A 25,908-nucleotide genomic window follows, 5' to 3' on the forward strand; every position below is an offset into this window, starting at 1 on the left:
AAGTAATGGGAAAGTCTGATTACTTGAAAATACCTGTAGTTGCAAAATCACAGCTAATGGATAACAGTAATTATTGTGACAGATGCAGTCTTACATCTTAATCCTGGCTTCAAAAATTGTAAACAATCAAGCTGCAACCAATAAATATAATTGAAATACTCCCTCATTTGTTCAAAACTTGTAAAAAAACATCTGGTAATCTTTGGTTAATGTATAAAATATGCAAGGTTAGATTGTTCTTGGCAGCAAAAAGTGCTTAAAGTCAGGCCTTCCCACTTACCATAATTTGTCAGAAGTCTTTTATGTAGCACTTCTTTGCTACCCAAGCAGTGTGATCTTTTATGAATGTCATGATTAAGGACAGTCAGAATTCTAAATATTATTTTGATTAACATTTGTGCTTTTGGATCCTTGTAAAGGGTTGGGTTATTTCTTAATTATAGGTTCTTGTACTCAGTTATCTGTTAAAATATATTTTGGTATAATGGGAAAACAGGCCTGGATATAACACAATTATCAGAGCTACAGAGCCATGAAATCCTCTTTCTCTAATTGTCTTCTGCTTGATGTTTCCGTGCGATTTGTATCCCATAATCTACTGGTCCACCTGCTGATTTAGTCTGATAAGAAACACAATAATACTGTAAAATTAAGGTCTTTGGTAAGAGGAAACTAGGACTGAGAGATGTTCCAGCTTACTTCTGAAAGGCCTTTTGTAGTTAGATGGGGGCAGGGGGGGAAATCTTCAAAATTAAGTAAAATCACATCTTTTTAGTGTTGAGCCAGCAGGGAAGTAGTGCTGTGCCCTATAGTTCAGCAGAGCTAAATTGAAAGAGGTATTGAATCTTTTGGTTTCAGGCCCTCCAATGCACAGGCACATTTGTGGAAGGAAAATATTTGCACCTTGAGCATGTCCTCAGGTGAGGGAGCTAGCAGTGGTTGGGTGAAAATGACTATTACTTATTGGATAATAGTCCACAGAGCAGCATTGATAGCAAGAGGATAGGAAGTACAGCCATCCTCCCAACTGGAGAATGTTCAAACCCAATTTCATGTTGGAGTTGGGGTGGGTTAGCATTGCATATATAATCACCTCCACCGAATTCCACTGTAGTTTTCTAATTTTCTAATCCATACTGGTGCATGTTTTCTTGCGTCTAAAGCTGATTCAATAGTAAAAAGGAAAAACAAAATCATAAATATGTTAGGGCATAAAAGCAATGAGTTTATTTTGATATGATTCCTGGGATCATATTCATGAGTAGTTGGAAAACTGTTGGTCATTCATGAAAACATACAATTAAAATATGTCAGCATTTATACATTTTAGGATATTAGCAGTTTAAATGCTCACCTTTGTGCTCCTGTAGCTCAAAGTCATTTGTCATCTAAACTGTTATCTTCACTTATCTCTCTCATTGCCTCAGCCTACCTGGGCAGTTTTCCTATAGGTATGAGAAGGATTTTATTTGTTTGTTCATTTAGAGCTCGATCCTGCAAAGCACTGAGCACTTTGACCTTGATCCAGGAAAGAATTTCAGCACAAACCAGTGTTTTAAGTTAAACATGTTTAAGTGCACAAGCTGAGCACTTTGCATGATCGTGCCCGTATATACTGATTTTTGTCAATGCCTTGTGACATGCTGCTGCAATGGATGTTTTTGCAGTTTTAACATATATTAGTGTCATGAAGATACTGCTGCTGGGGAATTCTGCACTACTCTTTACACACACAATTCATGTGCCGCACAGATTTTTTTTCCCCACAGAAAATACATTTTGCCAAAAAGGTGCTTCAGTTATGCCTTTTGCCCACCAGGGGTCACTGTGATGCCAGTACAGAGCAACCTCTCCTGGGTGGGAGCAGCCCCAACTACGGACAGGGAAAAGAAAAAGGTTGCCTTCCTCATAGCACCCTGCCTATGGGGCCAGGTCTGGAGGAATTGGATAGGGGGAAGGGACAGCATGGGGCACGTGAAGCTGCTAGGGTCACAGACTGAGGTTCAGAAGGGCTAGTCGAGGGACAGACAGGGCAGGGACTGAATGGGAGTGGGGTGCAGGGACACATGGGAACAGGGGGATGGGGAGGGAGTGCAGGGCCAAAGAGCAGAAGAGAGTGACTGAATGGGGTGCAGGGATCCATGGGGACAGAGGGTGAGGGTACAGGGCAACATGGGGGGAGGTGTGTGGCTAAGTGAGGGTGCAGGGACACATGGGAACAAGGGGAGGAAGTGGCTGAATGGGCATGAAGGGCCACATGGGGATGGGGGAGGGAATGCAGGGAAACTTGGGGATGGGGGTATGTGGGGGCTGAGTGAGGGTGCAGGGACACATGAGAACAGGGGGAGGAAGTAGCTGACTGGGCATGCAGGGCCACAAGGGGACAGGAGGGAGGGAGTGCAAGGACACTTGGGGATGGGGGGATGGGGAGGCTGAGTGGGGGTGCAGGAACATATGGGGACAGGGCAGATGTGCCTGATTGAATGAAAGAGGCTAGATGTTAGCCAGGGTCTGCACAGGGGGGGCTTTCTTACAATTCCTCCTTGCCCCAAAATAAAACTGTTCCATACTTCTCCAATCTGCACCCAACAGCCCTCCAAGTTCACACCCAAGCTCTTTCCCAGCAATGGCTTCCCTCTCCCTCAGCTCCTTTGTTACCTATGACTCTCCCAAGCCTTTGCACGGTTTCTAGAGGATGCAGTAAACATGTTTCTGTATTATAGTTTAAATGAATTATTATTCAGAGTTCTGTATTAATATGCCTAGTATTAATTTGCTGAATTTTTTTGTTGTCTATATTATGGACATTTTGTATTTTGAAATAAATTACCAAAACAATAGAAATAGTCATGTTATTTTGTTATTTTGACAAATAAAATATGCAGAATTTTAAAATATTGTTCACATAAATTTAAGTTTTTGGCACAGAATTCCCACAGGAGTAGTGATACCATCTAGAAGTTTATATAGTCAACCTTGCAGTGAAGGACCTCAAACCAAGCTCTCTAATGTGGAGAACTCTTGTCTGATGTTTAAGAAATGGCCAGGCCATGTTATATTTGGGAATTTACAAATGTCAAGATATGCTGCTGCAGTCTTAAAGGCTTCACCACTAGTCATAGCAGCCTGATGCATCTCACAAGACAGATGCTGTATAAAAAAATGCATATGCCCTCTTGGAGGATGAGCATCATTCTTCCTTTAGCAAAGATCTTAGATCCTCATAATGCTTCAGTTCTGTGGAAAACTTTCAAATTAAAGGACCTGCTTTCTTAAGCTGTAGTCAAAAGCAGACCAGTACTTTCCCAAGAAACAATATTCTCATCCTCTCTTTGAAAAAGGACACCTGTTCAGATTTGACTAGGTTCAGATTCTGAGCTACCTTCATCTTGGATTTTATATTATGATGAATGGCTTATATCTTATGGGTTAAACTTTCAGTTTAACACCTCCACTTTGTGCATGCACAAAAATTTGCACACATACATCATGCACCCACACTTTGTATATTCAAACACTTGTACAAACAAGTGTTTAGAATTTGCACATGAAGCCCATTGGGACAAAAATTTTGCAGGTTCCAGTTCTAATATATGCTTGCCTATATGCAAATTTATGCACAGAGGCCAAGATTTTCAGAAGTAAGTGCCCACCATTATGCAATTAAAGTCCTTTATGTAAGTGCCTAAATAAATTACTTTATTTTCAAAAGGGCAGAGCACCCAGCAGATCCCACTGAAGGTAATGGAATCTTTGTGAGCCCACTGCTTTGAAAAATCAGGCCCTAACTTTAGGCACCTATTTTGAAAATCTTGGCCAGAGGTGTGTGCCTCTAGTTCATGTGCACAGAGTCTTGGCTGAAAGTTTGGCTGCAAGGGTGTAATTAGGCACCGCACCTATAATTTCAATTGGGCTTTGCCATTTACATTAGCTGAAGATTCGACCCTACCTTTGGCATAGTTATACAGATGTGGGAGATAAAAATCAAAGCTTCTGTCTTCTTGGAGCTGTTGCCACTGCAGCTGCTTTTTGCAATCCATTGCCACCACGCTGCTGCTGTTGATGATGCTTTGAAGCTGACACTGTTCAGCAGTCTCAGCTCAGCTCTTACGGAGAGATCATTGATATCTGTAACCCTTCTGCCCCTCTGAGTTGGCAGCAACAAGGGCCAGGTTCAGTATCCAGGGGTTCCGTTTCAATAACACAAGGCATAACCGGCTCAAGCCCCCACCCAGTGACCTGGGACACTTACATACCATACCCTCCTGGGCGCCTCTAGGAGGCAATACTTCCCCTCTCGCAAGCACGGAGTCTGAGTGTAGCGAAATCTTTTTAATAAAGGAAGGAATCAATGCGGCATCCCATTGGAGAAACACCACAAACAGAGTTATAACACAAACCATAACCACCCCCCCAAGTACATTTGGCAATGTCCTTTTCCCCTTAGGGTCTTAAGTCCAATCACTCCAAAGTCCAACAACCCAAAAGTCTCTGGTCAATGCCACCCCAGAATTCAAGAGTCTATCTGTAGAGGTCCCTCCCCCCAGCCTGGGTGAAAGGGGCACCTTACGTGGTCCAGGGCCAACTGCCCTGCCTCTCCGTGGGTTCTGCTTCCGCCTTCTCCACGAACTGCTCTGCCTTACCAGCCGCTCCACTCTGCTCCTCCGGCCGTCCTCACAAACTGCTCCGCTCCACCAGCTGCCTCGTGAGCTGCTCCAGTTGTCCCAGCAAACTGCTCGGCTCCGCTCGCTCTGTGGGCTGCTCCACACGCCCCACAGCTACTCCGCTCTGCCAGCCGCTCCACTCCACCAGCTGTCCTGTGGTCCGCTCCAGCCATCCCCATAAACTGCTCCACTCCGCCAGCTGCTCTGTTCCACAGTATAGCTTCAGGCTCCCCCACTAGTTAGCACAGTACTCAGTGCTCCCAGCTCAGTAATTTCAGCTCTTTTGTGATTTCAGCTCTTAGTGATCTCAGCACATAGTAGGGGAGACCAGTGCTAGTGCACCATTAGCCCAAAGTGAGTTCAGCTCAGCAACCTGTATCTAGAGTCTTAAGGGAATAAAAAATCAACTCTGACATTCCACAGTGGAGAGAGGAGGGGGTGCAACTGGTGCTTCTAGCTCCACAAGGAGCCTGCACCACCAGGCACAAATACCTGTCCCCAACCTCTCTCTATTCACAGGGTTTTGGAACCCATGTCCCTTGTCTAGCAAGTACCACCCAACTGAGGTTGAGTCATTTCTGTCACAAAGCAGTCCCACAGCTCGGCAGTCTGGGATGGGGCAGGCGTGCCTATGCAAATATTTGAGATTTCGCATTCCAGACATTCTTTCCACACTTTCCATACTTCACCACCAGATGTCAGGGTCAAATATTTGAGATTTCGCATTCCAGACATTCTTTCCACACTTCCCATACTTCACCACCAGATGTCAGGGTACAGCTCATCCTGACTCTGCTTACATATCTAAGACCCTTGAAGGAGTCCTGACCATCCAGTACTCTCACCTGTTGGGGAAATGGGGAAGAGCAGCCCAGAGCTGCTTAAGAACTGCAGATGGGCAGAGTGGCAAGGGAGTATCTAGTGGAGAGAAAGAGGAATGGACTGAATGGATCTGGCCTCAGTTTTATGACAATATGGGGCACTTGGTTGAAATTCAGTTAAATTTTGAGTATGGCGGTAATTGGGCTTGTTGGAAGATACGAAGACAAGACATTGAAAGTGCCTGAGGTCCCCCTGACTGAGACTGCTGTCAGGTACAGTTGGGGAAGGGAGCCTAGACAGAGCTAAGGAAAGGAGAAAGAGAGTGAGTGAGTGAGTGAGTGTGCGCGCGTGCGTGCGTGCGCGCGTGCGCGCTTCCTTCTCTTTAAAGCTTCAGGCCACAAGGCTTATATTTAAATAATTAGGAATAGGAACAATTTTTCATCTTTAAATTAATAGCAGAAGTTGACCAGAAATTTGAACCTTCAAAAATGTTTTCTAAGTTCAGTATTCTGCTGAAGAACACTTAATTCTTTTTTTTTTAATTCTTGAAGTGTTTTTAACAGTGATCAGTATTTAATATGAACATTTCTAGACTTTGTTCCAAATGAGAGAAACTTAGCTGGGGTTTAAAAACAGAGGTGTGTGTATGGAGAACAGGTGGGATGACGTGTTATCTGTTCTAAGCTATAAACCAAGCAAATAAGTACATGTACCAGTTTACCCCTTTCTCCCAATATTAGGATTCCCTGCCAAACCCTGTTCTTCCTTAACCAAATCTGACTTTTTTTAATGTCTTGAGACAAGTTATGTTTACAGTTTCCACCTGTGGCTGATAAGACCTTAGCTGTTGAGAAAAGACTTCGTTTTGCTTAAACCAATTTGGCATAAATACAGATAAAATCTGAACATGCAATTAAATGTATAGTACATGGTTCTCATAAGCCACCAACACATTAAATACAGTATGAATATAGCAATGTAAAACATTCCTAAAGCCTGATATAAACTTAAAATTTGAATAAATTTGAAACAAAGTAGGACAGGGATATTCCTAAGGATTTATATTTTGTATGAAGTTTAAAGGACTGAAAGGAGAATGTGAGCTAATATAATCCATAAGCATAAGGAGTAATAAAAATATATAATTTGTGTCCATGCCTTGACATTAATTAAAAATAACAGTAGGCTAGCAATAACCCACCTAATATAAACTGTAACAGACTCATTAGTAACTGATCATTAGTGCATCTGTCTTGAAGGCTTCCCTTTCACTGAAGGCTTCCATCAGGACTTGCCTGGTGCTTGCAGCTGGTTAATAATCTGTTTGCTCACAGATTTTTAGCAGCTGAACTATTATGCTCTTCTGGCTTTCTTTAAGCTGGCTGTCTGTAAAATGGCAGATTGGCCCTGTTGTGTTTTAAAGCAAGTCTTGTACTTTGCAGTGTAGGTGTGATTGCATTCAAGACTCTTTGAGAGCCTGATCCCATTGAAGTCAATGGAAACACTGGGAGTCCTTCCACTGACTTCACTGGAAGTACGATCACATTCTGAATTAGACTCTTCAGACATGGTCTATTTTAAAGGGATCTCACGGTCATACCTGAAGCCATCCGTAGATCTTATTTCTGTAGTGGTATCAGGGTGTGGTGCTTACACCCCAATATTCTCGTTTGGGGGCCTTTCTCTTCATTTTTAATTGTTACCTTTAGAAATAACTGTATTAAAGTATTTTTATGACCACTAAAGTTTTTTTCCCTCCTGCTGATAATTGCCCACCTTAATTGATTGCTCTTGTTACAGTTAGTATGGCAATACCTTTTTTTTCATGTTCTCTGTGTATATATATCTTCCTACTGTATTTTCCACTGCATGCATCCAGTGAAGTGGGTTTTAGCCACGAAAGCTTATGCTCAAACAATTTGTTAGTCTGTAAGGTGCTACAAGTATTCCTCGTTCTTTTTGCTGATACAGAGGAACACGGCTACCACTCTGAAACCTGTCATCCATAACCATACATTTATTTCTTACTCAAAATGAAGGGATTGTATAACTGGCTGTGGGGTTCTAATTTGCCTGTTACTTGTACTGTCGTTTTTCAATAGCCCATACAATATAATGGGAAGCCTTGCAGTCTGATGGGCTACCACCGTAGAACTCCCAATTAGCATAGCAGCCTTAATTTCTCGCCATATTATCAGCCCACTTAACTCTGAAAAATGACATTTTAATTAAAAAGGAAATTTAATATTAGTGGGGGAATCTGGCTTCAAGAAGCAGAAGAGGAGGTATTGAGAAGAATGAGGTAAACTGGGGAGACAAAGTGAGGAGAGATTCAGAAACCATTCTATTTTATGAGGATATGCATTACAAGTTCTGGGGAGAAGTAGTTAATGAAAGATTTATAGTAGCTAATCATAGAGCAAGATTGAGAGGACAGGATATTTCAGCCTCTATAATATCTTGATGGTCCCTCTTTTGATTTGGTAATAATGACCTTGACTTTCAGTCTCTGGATTGATACTTTAACTCAATGTGTTACTGTTACCTCATAAACAGGAAGCGTCTTCAAGTTCTCATCTAATTATCTGGGCAGTCAGCAGACATCCAGCATCTTGCTCATAATTTGCATGGACAAAGCAGATAAATCTACCAAAAGAAAGGCAAAAGCCTTTGATGGGAAGGTGAGAAGTCAGTCAAAGAAATGAAAGGTTTAGCACAACTGTAAAGCAAATACAGGTCTGACAGAGTACGAACAGATCTATTTCTAGGTTATAAATTTCTCTGTTGACAGAAGAGCCAGCTTTAGAAACTCCATTAGATTGCAAGTACCCTTAGAGGTCACCAAAGCCAAGTGTAAGAGAGATGCATTGTTTAGAGTCTGGTTCCACTGGAGACTAAAAGGAATCATTGTACCTGTCTCTTATTTTTCTAATAGGATCATAGAAATGTAGGTCTGGAAAGAACTTTGAGGTCATGAAGTCCAGCCCTCTGTGCTGAGTCAGGCTCGAGAAAATTTAGACCATCCCTGACAGGAGTTTGTCTAACCTGTTATTAAAAACCTCCAATAATGGGGGTTCCACAACCTCCCTTGGAAGCCTATTCCTGAGCTTAGCTACCCTTATAGGCCATGTCTACACGTACAGCACTGGAGCAGCGCAGCTGTTGAAGAGGCTCTATGCTGACTGGAAATAGCTCTTTTTTTCCCAAATATCTTAACTAAATCTCCATTGCTGCAGATTAAACTCATTACTACTTATCCTACAATGAATACAGAAAAATTGATCACTGTCCTCTTTACAACAGCCTTTAACATGCTTGAAGACTATTATCAGATTCCCCCTCTAGTCGTCTTTTCTCCAGACTAAATAGGGCCAGTTTTTTAATCTTCCCTCATAAGCCAGGTTTTCTAAACCAGTTATCATTTTTGTTGCTCTCCTCTGGTTCTCTCCACTTTGTCCACATCTTTCCTGAAGTCTGTCACCCAGAAATAAATACCATATTCCAGCTGAGGCCTTACCCGTGCTGAGTAGAATGGGACAATTGCCTTTCATGTCTTATATACTGTTCATATACCCTAGAATGATATTAGCCTTTTTTGCAATTGCATCATGTTATTGACTTATATTCAATTTGTGATCCACTATAACTCCCGGATTCTTTTAAGCAGTACTGTCTCCTAGTCAGATATTTCCCATTTTGTAAGCGTGCATTTGATTTTTTTCCTTTGTAAGAGAAGTTCTTTACACTTTATTGAATTTCATCTCATTGATTTCAGACCAATTCTCTTAATTTGTTAAGTTCATTTTGAATTCCAATCCTGTCCTCCGAAGTGCTAGCTACCCTTCCTAGCTTGATATAATTTGCAAATGTTAGAAGCATTCTCTCCACTCCATTATCAAAATCATTAATGAAATCATTGAATAGTACTGGATGCAGGCCTGACTCTAACAGGACCCTTTTAGACACACCCTCCCAGTTTGACAGCAAACAATTGTTAACTACTCTTTTGAGTATGTTCTTTCAACCAGTTGTTGTGGCAAATTGCCGGTCTTGTTATGCTAGGTCTCACGCTTTCTCTTCTTTGGGGAAGGTTCAGGGCACCATTGCTTGCCTCTGAACCGGTATTTTAATTACCCCACTAGTGTCCTTGAGGAGGGGAGTGGAAAGGGAGGGACCTGGGCCCACCCTCTTCTCCAGGTCCCAACCCAGGGGCCCTGAGGTTTGTGGTGAACCACTTGAACTAGCAGTTCCTTCCCCTGGGTTACTTCCCTCTCCTGCCCTTCAGCTTGTGAAGGGGCATCTTGCCCTCCTTCTACACAAGCCAGGTACCCCTTACCTAGGGTTTCTTTTGGATTTTTCAGCCCACTGCAGCACTCTTCTCTTCTCTTCTCTTCTCTTCTCTTCTCTTCTCTTCTCTTCTCTTCTCTTCTCTTCTCTTCTCCCTGCTCCAACCAAACCTTCCTGCTCCAACTCCCCCACTGTCTGGCTGAAGCAGGGTTTTTTATCCCATGACTGACTGCTGGTGCTCTAATTGGCTACAGGTGCTCTAGTTAATCTATAGCAAACCTTCCTCCCCTTCCAGGGAATAAGGCTCCCTGCTAACACTCTCCTGCTGCCCTCTGGCCATGCTGTATCACATTGTGCATCAACTTTATAGTAATTTTATCTAGACCACATTTCCATAGTTTGCTTATGTCACGTCTACTGCTTTCTCCCATCCAGTAAACCAGTCAAAGAGGGAAATTAGGTTGGCTTGGTATGAATTGTTCTTGGCAAATCCATGATGGTTATTACTTAACTCTGTTATTCTTTAGGTGCTTATAAATTTATTGTTTAATCATTTCTTCAGTATCTTTCCAGGTATCAAAATTAGGCTGACTGGTGTATAATTCCCTGGGTACTCTTTGTGTCCCTTCTTAAAGACTGGTACTTTGTTTCCCCTTCTCCACTCCTCTTGGACATCACTCATCCTCCATAAATTCTCCAAGGTAATTGCTAATGGTTCTGAAATTGCTTCCGCTAGTTCCTTAAGTACCTTAGGATGAATTTCATCTGGCCATGCTGACTTGAATACATCTAACTTATCTGAATATTCCTTAACTTGTTCCTTCCTTATTTTGGCTTGCATTCCTCCCCCCTTGTTAATATTAATTAGGTAAAGTATCTGGTCACCATTAACCTTTTTAATGAAGACTGAAGCAAAATAAGGCATCAAAGACCTCCGCCTTCTTGTTGTAATCAGTTGTTAGCTCATCTTCCCCAATAAGTAGAGGATCTACACCTTTCTTCCTTTTTTTCTTTCTTCCAGTGTATGTAAAGAACCTATCCTTGTTGCCTCTTATGCGCCTTGCTATGTGTAACTTCCTGATTTTGTCCCTACATGCTTGCTATTCTTTTATACTACTCCCCAGTTTTTGTACTATTGCTTTTTGATTTTCAGATCAGTAAAGAACTCCTGATACAGCCCTATTGGCTTCTTATTACTCTTCCTACCTTTCTTTTGCATTGGGATAGTTTGCAGTTGTGCATTTAATATTATCCCCTTGAGGAACTGCCAGATCTCCTGATGTCCTTTATCCCTTAGATTTTCTTCCCGTGAGCCCTTATCTATCAATTCTCTGAATTTGTTAAAAGTCTGCCTTTTTGAAGCCCATTGGCCTTATTCTGCTGGTTTCCTTCATGAATCACAAAATCTATAATTCATTTCTTTATTAGTTTAACCCAAATTACAAATCAGAAGTGAAAGGAAACTATTTCTTCCTTGTTTATCAGAATCAAATCTAAAATAGCTGTCCTCTTGCTTACTTCCTCCACCTTCTGAAACAAAAAATTGTCCCCAACACATTCCAGTAACTTATTGGAAATTTTGTATTTTGCTGTATTACTTTTGGAACAGATGTCTGAGTAAAGTCCCCCATTACCACTAAATCTTATGATTTGGATATTTTTGTTTGTTGTAGAAATGTCTCATCCACCACCTCTTCCTGATTTGGCAGCCTATAGTATACCCTCTACTATTGCATGACCCCTGTTTTTTTTATTCCTTTTATCTTTACCCAGCAACTTTGTACTAGACTACACCTCCTTGTAGACCTCAGACCAAGTGTATATATTTTTGATCTATAGTTCAACACTTCCTCCCTTTTTTATGGCCTCTCTTTCCTGTACAAGGTATACATCTCTATTACAATATTCCAATCATGGAAGTTATCCCTCCAAATCTCTGTCTTATCACCATTAGTTGAAATGAGGTTCCATTTTAAGCCTTAACCCTGAATCTTCATAACTTTGGTTAGCAAAATTGGATTAGCCTGGAAGTTACCAAGTATACTCTGAAGGCTAAGGAGGATTTTACTGCTGAGTTTGAAGACATTTGGCCAAATTTTCTTTGAGTTTTAAGTCACTAAGATGACTATTATTTGAAATATTAGGTGGTATCTAGCATTTCTTTGTGACTCTAACTTCAAACCAGATTGTTGCTATCCCTTAAACCTTTCCCAGTATTGCCAATCCTGTGCATTCAAAAATCATGAGTCAGACCTCAAAAATCATCAGGGTTTCTTCCTTTTAAAAGAAAATCAACTGATCTTGTCTGTCTTTTGGTTTCTGAGCCTTTAGAGTACACTTGGGTCATGTTTTTAAGCATTTCTTCAGAATTTATGGCAGCTTGAAGGCCACTTTGCACTTCTCCAGCAAGAATTATCAGGGTCAAGGGTCTGGCTATATATGTATAGCAAAGGACATTATAGTGAAACTAATGCATTTAGAAACCTGGAAATTAACTTCTAATATAAGGTAGATACATATTCAAAGACCAGTTTTGTAATATGCACTGTGATAAGTTGTATGTGCATGTTTAGTTGAGAGTATTGAACTCTGAGTGTATTTGATTATTTCCCATATCTTTGTTGTTCATTTCCATACTTTTGCATGCTTAATGATGTTTGTGTAAATTTCTTTGTTGCACATCCTTAATAGCAACCTTAACATTTTGTTAACATTTCTTGTTTGTTCTACTTTTATCTTCACTCTTCCTTCCTCCAGTAAGTAGATCAGAGTCATGACTTCACTGTTGCTCTGCAAAGAGCTAGTATAGGTTTCTCATTTACTTATTGGCTCAAGTTCTGTCATACATCGACAGGAGAAATTAAAGAAATATACTCTCTCTTCGATACAGTACATAAATAACCTTCAAGCAGCTACACCATGAAAGGAGCAACAATCAATGTATTGTTTGAAGTTAATAAGGTTTAGGAATTTCTACTTTTATTAGCAATATGATCCAAAAACTCATAACATCATTCTTTGGTTACTGGACCAATTTTATTGAAGTCAAGATATGACTATGTCTTCTACAATTTGTCCTTTTGTACAAGTGTGAGTGCTTCCAATTAAGTTATCAGTAGTTCAAATATTTCTCAAAGAAATTAAATTAATACTAGTAATGGGTCCAATTAAGTTCTGGATCAAAATCTCCCTGAATAATGGAGTTGTTAAAAATCCATGTCCAGAATCTTGAGTCCAAAAGCCCCAGAAATTTATGGTGTTCAAAATCAGGATCTGAATTTTGTATTTTGCCTCTAGTTAGTATCTCTCCAGAAATGTTTTGCCTCCATCAGTACCTCTTACTGTTGATTTAGAAGGACCATTGAGTCCTATGTAAAACAAATAATAGTGACAATGTTACTTTGCAAGTAAATTATCTATCTGGAAAACTAGAACTGGGCTCAAACCATGAATCTAGACTTTGGGGAAATCTGGATCTGGAGCCAGGCACTAGCTCAGGTCTATTTCCAGTGATGTCTAATTTAATATTTGTTCAATCTCCCTGTGCCTCAGCCTCCCATTATAAAATGGGGATGATTCTCTCACCCTTTGTCAGTAAATTGTAAGGCCTTCAGGACTGTCCCTTCCTCTGTGTTTAACTAGTGACTAGTAAAATGGGGAACTAATTTTTTTTTGAGCCTCTAGGTATTACTACAATACAAAAAAATCAATAACAGTAATAAATTTGATGTTATATAAAGTTTGGATCTAAATTTGATCAGGTCAGTCACTCTAGTCTTTAATGAGCTACAGCTGCAAAACTTCAGGTAATATTTATTTGGCTAAGGAACAAAATTTATATACCTAGGGCCTTATCAAATTCACAGTCCATTTTGGTCAGCTTCGTGATTATAGGATTTTAAAAATAGTAAATTTAATGATTTCAGCTATTTAAATCTGAAATCTCATGGTGGTGTAATTCATAGGGATCCTGACCCAAAAAGGAGTTGTGAGGGGGTCACATGGTTATTGTAGGTGATGTTGCAGTACTGCTACCCTTACTTCTGCGCTGCTGGTGGTGGCAGTGTTGCCTTCAGAGCTGGGCAGATGGAGATCGGTGGCTGCTGTCTGGTAGAGCTGCCATCAGCAGTAGTGCAGAAGTAAGGATGGCATGGTGTGGTATTGCCACCCTTATTTCTATGATACTGCGGGAGGAGTGCTACCTTCTGAGCTAGGCACCAGGCCAACAACCACCACTTTCTGGCTACCCAGCTCTGAAGGCAGCGCAGAGTAAGGGTGGTAATACCATGACCCCACTAAAATAACCTTGGTACCCCCTGCAACTCCATTTTGGGTCAGGAACCCCAATTTGAGAAACGCTGGTCTCCCCTGTGAAGTCTGTATAGTATAGGGTAAAAACAAACAAAAGACCATGTTACATGGGGGGAGACCAGATTTCATGGTCTGTGACGCGTTTTTCATGGCCATAAATTTGGTAGGGCCCTATTTATATCACTTCTGCAGAGCAACTGTAAACCTAACTAGTTTTCCACTGGAGATTCCTTGAGTGATGTAGGGCCACTGTAGCATATACTACACTGTTCTCATTGGCCACTAGAGGGTGTGTTACAGAAGGAACCTAGGACATGATCTCTGGATGCCATTATGGCCTCAGCTGCTCCACTTTACACTGGGGCTGGGAGCAGAGACCAGATGGGCCAGGTTCAGGGGAGTGCAAATGACATCTTTTGCTTCCACCCATTTATCTTGAGCAGCACTAAGCATTTGTCAGCCGTAGCTGGGGCTCAGTCCTGGTATTTGCAGGTACTTTGAAAATGCTGTTATAAATATTGGCTATTTCTGTTATTAGTCCCCTTCTTTTGGCTATTAAGAAACAAGACTAGTGCCTTATTTCACAGTTCAGTTACTTGGGCTTGGAGGCTGACAATGCTCCACACGATAGAATTTTTTGTCCCTGCTTGTTATTCTTCGTGGGTTTCCAAATTCCATGCATGAGCACATAGGTATTTTTTTCCTCTTCTGCCTCCTCTCTTTCTTTGCATTAAACCATTCACACCATCCTCCCCTTTTTTCTTTCTGTTGGGTGTGTAATGAGATGTTTCAGCTTTTATTATTTGTGCACCAGATCTGAATCTAAAAGCAAGGTGTTTGGGGTGGGGGAGTGGGTGTTCATAATCTATCAAAACAATCTCAAATTAGAGATTTTCTGCTATGTTATAAGGGTTTTTTAAATGCCATTTTTAGTTATAAATTTTTTAATGACCTTTGGGGGTTTTTTAAAGCATGGAGTAATATTGCAATATTATACTTGATAGCATTGTATGCCATTATCTATTAGGATTTTCACTATAAAATTTAATTTTCAGAGGTTTATAGCTTATCTAAAAATATGTTGCATGCTGAAATTTGGTATTTTGAAGGGGGGGGAAGATTTATATCTGAGTTCACAATGTATACTATAAATATTGGAGAAGAAATGTCATTCAAGGACAGAACTGGGACATTGGAAGCTATATGCAGTTCTTTCCAAACACGTGATAAATGATCATAGGCAAATCTCCATTCCCTTCCTTTTGGCCATAGCATTGTTCAAGTGATGGCCCCACAGGAGAGGTGTGTAAATGAAATCTGGCTCACACAGTCACCATAAATGTGAACTAGCAGGTTCCCTTCATTTTGAAGGTTTTTCCATACCGCCATCAGGTTTGCCTGGACTTTCAGATTCACAGGCACTAGAAGAATCCAACTGAACCTCAAGAAAAGCAAAATTCTCTAGTTCCATTGCTTTGATCATGTATTTTTCACTCCCTGTCCCCCATCCTTCTCTTTCCATGTCCTGGGACTCTTTCCTTAAATAGAGAGGTATTCTAGTGTTAGTGGTTATTTCATGGTATTTTCAGTGATGTACCCTCAACTCTGGAATTTGCCTCCTCTTTGGTCGAAAAGAGCCTGAGTTTGAGCTCAGGGCTCAATACAAGATTACTCCGTTTGGCCAGGTTTTAATAAAAGGATAACTGACAAGGATTTGAACGAGTTGAGGGGAAATTGCTAACCCTGAGTAGATGGGTAGATGAGGAAGGTCAACGAGCCTAAGAAATGGAAACTAAAATACTTCCTTTCACCTAGACATGAGAACAGGTGGCTTTTTATACTTTTTATGTGTTTCCTCTGTCCCTCTTCTCAGCCCACATGCATCACATATGTACATACGCAACTCGGGAGTTCTTAATGGGCAGGGTGGTTACATTGTCCAACTGACGAAAAGAACCTCTAAAATATACAAACATATAGAACAACATCCAGCCTGTTTGGATGACTGCATATGCTTCAGTCCACATATAGGAGAAGAGATTAACTTTTTTTAATCATTTGCCCTCCTTTATGTGTTGCAAATCCCATTGATCTTGATTTGGTTCAGCAGAGGTTCTGCCAGTTAATGTGCAGTGCTGAGGAGAAGGGTGATTGCTTGAACCTTGCCTTCACTGGATCTCTGAGTTTGCAGATTAAGCATGGTTGGGCCAACAGCCAATCGGACTAAAGCCCATGGGATTACATGAGTATTGAGTAGAATTTGGAAATGTGAGTTTTACATGGACATCTTTGGTCAGTTAGCAGGTAAAATCTTTTGTTAAATATTTTTAAAGTGCCCTTTTTATTAGTCTTCACTATATTGAACTTTTGACTTAGCACTCACTCACTGTCATTCATTCCCTGCTGTTCCTCTACTCTAGTCCTTTAATGAACATCATTGTCAGATGTGATAAGATACAACAGACATTACTTTTATAGCCTATCACAGGAGAACTGAAATGGCACCAGAGAAGTCAATATATCTAGTTTCTCCCAGGAAGATGAATTGCCATGGTAACACGGCCACGGAATAATAGGTCAAGTTTTATAATTTTTCCTCAGGCTTATTTTATTACATTTTTTCTTAAAAAAAGATGCCAGTATAAAATGCAGGCTTCAGCATTTCACAGTTTAAAAAAAACGAGAGATGATCATCTGAGCAATTGAATACTCATGCATGAAGGAATATGACCAAGTAACAGCAGTCAGTAGCCATGTTTGAACTGATACAAGGATTGTCTTTGGGTGCAGCTGTACATCAGTACATTAGTATAAACATTGGGACTGATTTTAAGATGCAGATATGATGAAATATGCTCAAAAACAAAGCATAATAAAAACAAAGGCTGGAAGTTTCATTGTGTTGCGGGATTATCTGTCCCAAGTAAATTCAATCATAGCAAACTGTATTAAAATATAACATTTCACATTAAGATGTTTTGATACTTCAAATATGCCATTTGTCTTTGATAAAATCAGATTATTTTCAGTATTTTAACAATCACACAACTTTAACTTTCTCTGTATCCTCAAGAAGCTCCTAAATTTTAGGTAGAATAAAATGAGAGGTTTCTGAATGCATTGGACTCCAGGTAACACTGGTATGTTTAACTCTTCTATTTAAATAACAAATTCTTTGTATCCTCCCTCTCTTTGTAAATATCATATTCATTCCACATGACCACATCTTGATACCTTTGTAACATATAACATGTTTCTGATTGGATTTCGTATTAGTATGAATTTTGATTGTGTTACTGCTCATACTGGTAGTGATGCCTGTAGTAAAGGTTGTCTATCACTTTCCATTCATTATAAGATCCCATTTTCACTTGTTTATAACTTTGCCAGACTTAAACCATGTGGGCTAAAATTCAGTTTTCCATGCCCATTATCTATCTTAAGCTGAATATTTTTTGAAAGTTTCACCAAAAGCAGTTGAGCCATTTCCTAGAATTAGGTTAGGGAAAAATACAGTATTTTGTCCAAGTTGAAATAAAATAATCTTACAACCATTTCATTGTGAAATTGAAGTGCCACAGTACTCTGGAGCAGAAACTTGAAATTTTGGAGGTAGAATAGGTGGGCAGGGGTTGGGGGGTCGCGTTGATCTTAGGGATGCCTTTTCTTGCCCAAATTTGACCCTCTGAAAATCGCAGTTTGCACCTCCTCACTGGAGGTTTGTTAGAGGCTGGCAGCATTATTCTCTGAATATTCTCTCTGCATTGAGCATGTGCCTTCTTGCAGCATTTTTGTGCCTACTGTTTTTTTTGGTGGACTATAAGGTATACACAATTCTTAATTAAATGTTAAGATTGAGAAATGAAGCTCTTAAAAGTAAGCCAATACAGAATGAAGATTCAAGACTCAACCTTAGTTCTGCCTTATCATATGTATGCCTTATAATTTGATCTCTTTCTAGGATTATAAATTGTTTGGAATGTAACACCCCATATAATGTACCATTATGTAAACTGGAATTTAATTTGCAACTTCACATATAGTAAAATAATGGCAGTAGTAATTGGCTTGATTTTTAAATTTCAATGAACTATATGAAACAAATCAAGTATTAAGTGAATAATTTCAGTAGTTCTAAAGGAATATAATGGTTGTATATAAGACTTCCAGTGTTGCAGGATTTTTATATTGGCTGAAGTTAATAGCATATTAAAAACCTTTCCAGTATAAATACTGTATGTGCAAATACTGAAAATTGGTGATTTGGAAATGAGCAATGACATTCTTCTAACTAGTGTTAAATGAGTTCTTTGTTAAAAGACTAAATTATCTTGGTTGCAGAATAATTAGGTGGAAGGATGCTGTAACATCATGTGCATAACAGGACCAGTTATCACATAATATAATCGAAAGAGTCACTGGTAGGGCAGTTTTGTGCATCTGAAGTAGAATCCAGAGTACATTTCACCATAGTAAAGGAGAATGATTGGAGGATAGAGATGACCAAATTGCAGTGTAAATATTCCTCCAAATCTTTTTCCATGCTTCTTGTGATCAAGGAGGTATCAATATCAATTTCCAAAGCCAACTGTGGTTTCATTATACGGCATATACACTTAAAAGTAAATTGCCTACACGTAGTGAGGCTACAGGAGGGGAAGACCTCTTTGCTTTCAAAAATTTAGACTGAGGAAATTATGGGAGTCTACTTTATTTACTAGTATTTACTACTACTATTTGCTACTTATTAGTAATAGCAGCAAATATATATTTTATGGTAGTCTCCAACTGGGACTTGGACTTGATTGTGTTGGGTTCTTGTACTTCCTAAAGGTCTCATAAGTCAGCTAGTTTTTTCAATATGTGCCTGTTAAATAAGAAGTATGAAGGCATAATTGTATCCCTCAGCCAAGGAGGAAAGTCAAGGTATCCATCATTATTAGAGGAAGGAATATCATCTTATTTCCTTCGTGTTTAAGCAGTTTCCTTATATTTCTTTCATAGAAAAGGTTTTAATTTCCCGTAGTTTTATTGGCTTAATTCCCTTTCTTTACTATTAGAGTAAAAGTCTGCCCTGCAGCAAGTCTACACTGTTACTGTCCAGAATAGATCTGGAATCCAGACACTTTTTGATAATGACTATCTATCTGTCGGTCAACCTGAGATTTGTATAGGGGGAAGTATATTAGTCTGACAAGCAGGAGAACATATTATTTTGCTGCAGGTGATCTACACTAAAACCTGTCTGCAGGTCATACAATGAAAAATTATAGTGATAAGACACCAAGACAGTAAGCTCTGTATCCAAGATTTTGATACCTTCATAGCAAGTATTTTAGAGCCTTACTGTACATTGCTTTAGACTTTCTCAGCTATGTCAAAACTGAAATATGTGTAAAGGAAAAAGAGAGAGAAACAAGTGGACTAAAGTTTTTAGATAATTAATTTTACATAAAGATGGGCCTCAGCTGCAGATCTAGATTGAAGATTTAAAGTAGAGGATGCTGTTTTGGATCTGGACTTTTTTGTTGTCATTTATGGATATAGGAGCCAGTTGCAAAGTTCATGAAGATCAGAAGTAGCCCAATGTTTGAGAGCTGTCAGATCTGAGTCTTCGGCATGGGCCCATCTCTGATTTTACATTGATGTGTTCAGAACAATGTTTCTAATATGAGTTTTCAACATACAGTATAGATGGGTGACCATAAATAAAACTGAATTGTCTAGTTTTCAGATGCCTGCCTGTGGCTCTCTTAATAGTATTCTCATTTCTGTTGACTCTTACAACTGTTTAGGAACCAATAAAAGTTTCATTGGGCTAATGTGGGAATGGTACAGCATTGTTTGACTGTGTGACAAATGTACACAAATATCAGTAGAGCTATAAAACAGAGCTCCATGAAACTCCATGGTTTTTGTTTGCTGCAGTTCATGCAAACCTTTTATTAAATTCAGTTCTCATGAGTTTCCCGATCACATGAGTTCATCTCTGAACTTTGAGAACAAACCCAAAACTCGAGGAATTGCAATTTTACACATTGTTTAGACCTCACTGGAGGTACTCCTGATTTATGCTGGTGTATTTCTCAGTGGCGTACTTTTCCTGTTGAAATGTACACCCTGGGAGCTACTAAGAACTGTGCTCTGTGGACACTGCTAGCCTATGACACATAAGTTCTAGTGCATGAAGCCAATATGTCTAGAACAGTGAAGTATTATAGGAAATGTATGTCTACATCAAAGGCCTGATTCTCTTCTCATACTGTTGTAAATCAGGAGAAACTCTACTGAAGTTGTGGGGTTACTGTAGTGTAAATCTAGGTAAATAAGAGGTTTATCAGGTTCTAGCTTTCTATGCTTGTTTTCAGTGCAAGGTCATTAAAACTAAATCTAGGCTATAGTGTCTGTAATCTGACCTGAATTTCCTCCTAGTCTTCTGCCTAAGAAATTGTTTGTGTATGGTAATCAGCTCTGTTACATTTTTTAAAAAAATGATTATCTTATAATTGGTTTATGAAGTGGGTGGAATTTAATTTCTTCTTTATTTGTAGGATGATTGATGTACATGCAGAAAAGAACACTCATTTAAATATATTTTCTCTAATGAGGTGGTCCTACTTGTACCATAGTAACTATTTTAGAAAATATTCCAATTTAGCACATTTGTCATTTTTGTCAGTTTTCTTCTACTAGGGAACAGCTGAAGTAGTCCTTTCCATGTTCTAGCAAAAATAAATTTTTGTACTATTAAAATTTTGCAATGATATAATTCTCTTACAGCAGTTGTTTAAAAAACAAGCCAGAATTAACATAAGTCCTCTGCAGTCATTGATACAATAGCTGTAGTAAAAGTTCATACTGTACATTGCTTGATGGAATTTCACTGAAACAGTCTATTTCTGCAAGATTTAAGAATACATTTAAAAATGCAAATAAGTATTATTTTGAAACAGAATGATTATATTATTTCCTGTAATATATCTTAATTATTACTGTTAAAAATTTTATTAAAGTAGAACCTTAAAACCTTAACCAAAATTGGGCACTCTATATTAACATAATAAGTGACAGTTCCTTTCCCAAAGAGCTTGCAATGTAAATGGACAAGGTAGACAAAGGCTGTGTGTGAACGGAAGTATTATTATCCCCATGGGAGACTGAGACACAGAGATGAATTGACTAGAAAAGTCAGGAATAGTACCAAGATCTCCTAAGTCTCAGTCTAGTGCCTTAACAACAGGACAATCCTTCATCTCTTCAAAAAAAGAGAACGAAAAGCTGTCCAGTGACTTGAATGGAATTTCAAAGGTGTGAAAATGAAAGTTTTTCAGAGCTCACTTCTAATTTTCAGAAAGATATAAATCACTTGACAAGGTAACATTTGTATAAAAGATAATTTTTGTTGTTTTAGGACACGGCAGGTCAAGAGAGATATAGGACAATTACCACAGCCTATTACCGGGGTGCAATGGGCTTCATTTTAATGTATGACATCACGAATGAAGAATCCTTCAATGCTGTGCAAGACTGGTAAGTAAAACTTGGCACTAGAACTAAGGTGAGATACAGAGTATTTGATCACCGCTTTACTACTGTTGCTGCTTGCTATTACGATGTGAACCATTTCAGGAAACAATTCTCCAACCCTGCTCAGCTCAAATACTAATTTACATCTTGTCAATGTAAATTTGATTTTGAGGTTTCTCGAGTCACATTGCAGAAACTGGCCCATGAATGACTCCGGAATCGGAGAAGGCATGTAATTATTACTTAAGTGAAGCATTGCCTTCTGTTTTTCAGACTTGTCATTGTCCTTTGCCCAAAAGATAGCTTTTAGTTATCTGTTTTGAGAAAACACGAGTGCTTTAGGACCTGTTGCATAAAATTAAGGCTATGATTTAGTCATGGGTATTTTTAGTAAAAGTCACGGACAGGTCATGGGCAATGAACAAAAATTCACGGCCTGTGACCTGTCCATGACTTGTACTATAAATGCTCTTGACTAAATCATAGCCTTAAGTTTGTGGAGTTTTTCTTCTGATTTATTTTTCTATCAATATTCTGTTAATACTGCCAAGTCCAGGAGCACCAGCTGCCAGGGGCTGCCCACCCACCGCTGCTCCAGCCATCCCCACAACCGCCACTGGGGGGCTGCCGATCTGCGTCTGCTCCCACCACCTTGGGACTGCTGCTTGGGTGGTCCCTGGGGCCAGCCACACTGCCCACTGCTCGGGTGATCCCATGGGATTAGCTGCCCGGGGACCACCCAAGCAGCAGCTGGTGCAGCTAGCCCCAGGGGCCACGGAAAGTCAAGGAACCATGACTTGCACAACCTCGGTGACAGATATGGAGCCCTACATATAATTTATCACAATCACTACATTTTCTGGGGGGTTGATTAATATTTTAACACTTGCACTTTTGCTTTCCATAGTTTATTTATAGAACTAAGTGAAATAGTGTATTAGCATGTAGGCTAGCTGGTAAGGGCAACACTTGGATGTTCTACAATGTGAATACTCTGAAGAAAACAGTGATAACAGTTATGGAGCTTGTCTTTTGATTTCTTTTTCTATCAATGTTCTGTTAACCTCATTTACTCGCCACTGCTATCCTAGTGTTATGCCTCTAGAAGGAATAGGACAAGCAAAATTTTCTATTAATTATGGTACTGTCATTGTTAGGCAATTTCTGTGGATTTCATTGGGGTGTAATTCAAAGCAGAATTGGGCTTATGAGTCTCAAACATTTTGTAGTTGGAACCAAGAATCTATCCTGTTCCCCATCAATAATCATATCTCCAATGTGTCAGGAAATCTCTGGCTCTTTCTTGAACATTCATACCTTTTGTTATTGGCATGTAATGGGAAAATTGTGTGAATCACCTCTAGGCATAGGCGCCGATTCTTGTGGGTGCTCCGGGGCTGGAGCACTCCGGGGGAAAAATTAGTGGGTGCTCTTCACCCACTGGCAGCCAACCTCCCCACACCTCCAGCACCACCTCCTACTCCTCCTCTCAGTGCGCTGCATCCCCGCTCCTCTGCCTACCTCCCAGCATTTCCCACCCAGCCACCACCAAACAGCTGTTTGGCAGCATTAGCATGCTCCAGGAGGGCGGGAGGGAGAGGAGTGGGAACATGGCACGCTCAGGGGAGGAGGATGGGGGGAGGGGCTGGGGTGGGGATTTGGAGAATGAGTTGGAATGGAGGCGGAGCAGGGGTGGGAAGAGACAGGGTGGGACACCTCATAGAAGGGGTGGAGTGGAGACGTGGGCAGAGGGAGGGTTGAGCGCCCATGGGAAAGAGAGGAAGTCCGTGCCTGTGCCTCTAAGGGCATTATAGGGAAAGAATCTCCTTCAACTCCCTCATGAAAATTTAACCTCTGGTTATCCACTTTAAATCCTCTCCGTTCCAAAAAACTAAAGCAAATTACAATCAGTGTCATGGTCTTTGGTGTTTTCTCCATTGCGCAGCATTGGAAATTCAAATGGGTTGGAAAGAGCTTCTAGTTCATCTGCACTGCAGATTTTACTTGAGGAAGTTCTCAACACTAGCATTGTGTAGTCTGGCTCAGAAGGGCATGTAGGAGGCAGGCTGGGGACACACTACGGCAGGAGGGGTCACACTTCGGCATTTACACAGGGCCTCAGTAACCTGAACAGCTGGCTTCAAGGACTGGTGCCACTACCCCAGTGCAGTGGATTGGGAGGTGAATTCCACCTCGCTGTATCAACATGAGGCTCAAAGACTTTGTGCCTGTGGAGTAGGTTTTACCCTGTGTCCTGTAGTGCATCACTACCAAATGTGTAAAACTAGAACTACTCTCCACCCTGGAGAATGGTCTCTGTTTGGTACTTTGATCTCCAGCAACAGGCAGTAATTTTCTGGTTTCCTGGGTGCAAATACTAAGCAAACACTTTTCTGTCTTTAAGGTAGGAAGTGGGTCAAATAGTACATATTTTTTAACAAAAACATGATCTTTTTCATGCTAGAGGTTGCAAGGATTCAGTGTGAGATCCCTGTTGCCCAGAAAGCAGGCAAGAATCCAAATTAAAGAATTTCTTAGATAAATCTGATCCAAAAGGGGAACTAAGGTTAACCTTGTATCGTCTTATCTAGTCTATGTTGGTTCTTATAACGCAGTATCAGAGCATCTTCCAGTATTGCAGTAAGTGACATGATTAGTATCAGTCACCTGCAGTTTGTTCTTTCCCTCTCATCCTCTCCCCAGGAAGAGAATTGTGTGTGCAGTGGAGTCTTGTGAGATTTTTGTTTTGTTTTATGTTCGTGCTTGCTATGTGTTTATATTAGAGAAGGCAAGGTCAAAGAAGAGCCTCTAGCACTTGCAAGTGGTAGGCAGTGACTGATTTATGATGGTCCTTAGTTTCTGAGGGAGTTTGTTCCACAGTCTGAGACTAGACCCTAAGAAAGCTCTGTCTGTCACATAGACAAACTTTACCTTTATATCAGAAAGTTCCATAGTGCCTGAGTAGTGGAGTTGTCAGCCACAGTCTGTATCTGAGAGCTTTAGTCTATCTTTTAGCGGTGCTCGGTGCAGGCCAATGAGCATGTTGAAGATGAGAACTGAGCCCTTTAACTTGATTGGGGGGAGGGATAGCTCAGTGGTTTGAGCATTGGCCTGCTAAACCCAGGGTTATGAGCTCAGTCCTTGAGGGGGCCATTTGGGGAACTGGAGTAAAAATCTGGGGATTAGCCCTGCTTTGAGCAGGGGGCTAGACTAGATGACCTCCTCAGGTCTCTTCCAACCCTGATATTCTATGATTCTATAATTAGATATTCTACAGGAAACCAGGATAGAGTGAAGGACAGGTGTGATGTGCTCACAATAGCCTGTGTTGTTGAGGAGACATTGTTGTGACAATTGGGCCTACAAGATATATTTCTACTGTAAGCTCAAATGTGAAAATTTATCAGATATTACAATAACCATGAAAAATAGGTCATGTTGTTTACAGCACTGAATGTTGTAACAAGCACAAAAGAAGCTGGATTAGTCTAAACCAAAAAGGCCATGTTGCTATAATCCAAAAACTGTGGATATTATGGCTGGTGGAAACAGAAGATGTGGAATTGGAAATTAGTAGAGCAAAACAGGTCAGATGCATATTAGGCAAAATAATAAGCAAGATAAACTATTATGCCCACTTTTCCCCATTTGGGGTTCCTTAAAAAGAGACTATGAAAAAGGACATCATCAATTCTGTTCAGATTAATTCAGATCAGCTCTCTCTCATCTCCCATCCCACCTTGCATCCCAACGCATCCCCCAAACTGCCAGCTCTGCAATTCACCTCAACACATCTAAAGGACTTTCTACCCGAGAGGAATGCCAGGTGGCCTTAATCTTGTTTAAAGAACTTTGTTTTTACCTAAGAGTGCTGAAGTCATCATATTATTATGACATCAAATCTTCAGCCCATGGATGGGATTATCTAACTGCCAACACTCAAAAGGCACAAAAGAGCCTTATTGTCTTCCCTTCCCTTATTGTGTTATATCTGTTCCACCCCCAACTTTCTTTCCTTCTATTCTGGCTCAGACTCTCCTAGCTTTCAATCAAATACTAAAGTCAACTATGCTGTAGTCGTCCTGCCTTGTCTAAGGGCTTGTCCACACTACCACTTAAGTCAATGTAAGTTACATTGCTCAGGCCTGGTCTACACTATGCGTTTAAATCGAATTTAGCAGCGTTAAACCGATTTAACCCTGCACCTGTCCACACAACGAGGCCCTTTATATCGATTTAAAGGGCTCTTTAAACCGGTTTCTGTACTCCTCCCCGACGAGAGGCGTAGTGCTGAAAT

General features: G+C 40.2%; 1 protein-coding gene across 3 annotated transcripts in view; it reads left to right on the forward strand.

The window, feature by feature from the left end:
• Nucleotides 1-25,908, forward strand: part of RAB3C (RAB3C, member RAS oncogene family) — a 211,417-nt gene that overhangs the window by 62,815 nt on the left and 122,694 nt on the right. For all 3 annotated transcript variants that reach the window (XM_032797011.2, XM_032797003.2, XM_032797020.2), the window contains exon 3: nt 21,496-21,614. In XM_032797011.2, the coding sequence (XP_032652902.1) occupies nt 21,496-21,614 (119 nt within the window). The remainder of the gene's footprint in view (nt 1-21,495; nt 21,615-25,908) is intronic.

The sequence above is a fragment of the Chelonoidis abingdonii genome, chromosome 6, assembly GCF_003597395.2.
Source record: "Chelonoidis abingdonii isolate Lonesome George chromosome 6, CheloAbing_2.0, whole genome shotgun sequence".
Taxonomy (NCBI): domain Eukaryota; kingdom Metazoa; phylum Chordata; order Testudines; family Testudinidae; genus Chelonoidis; species Chelonoidis abingdonii.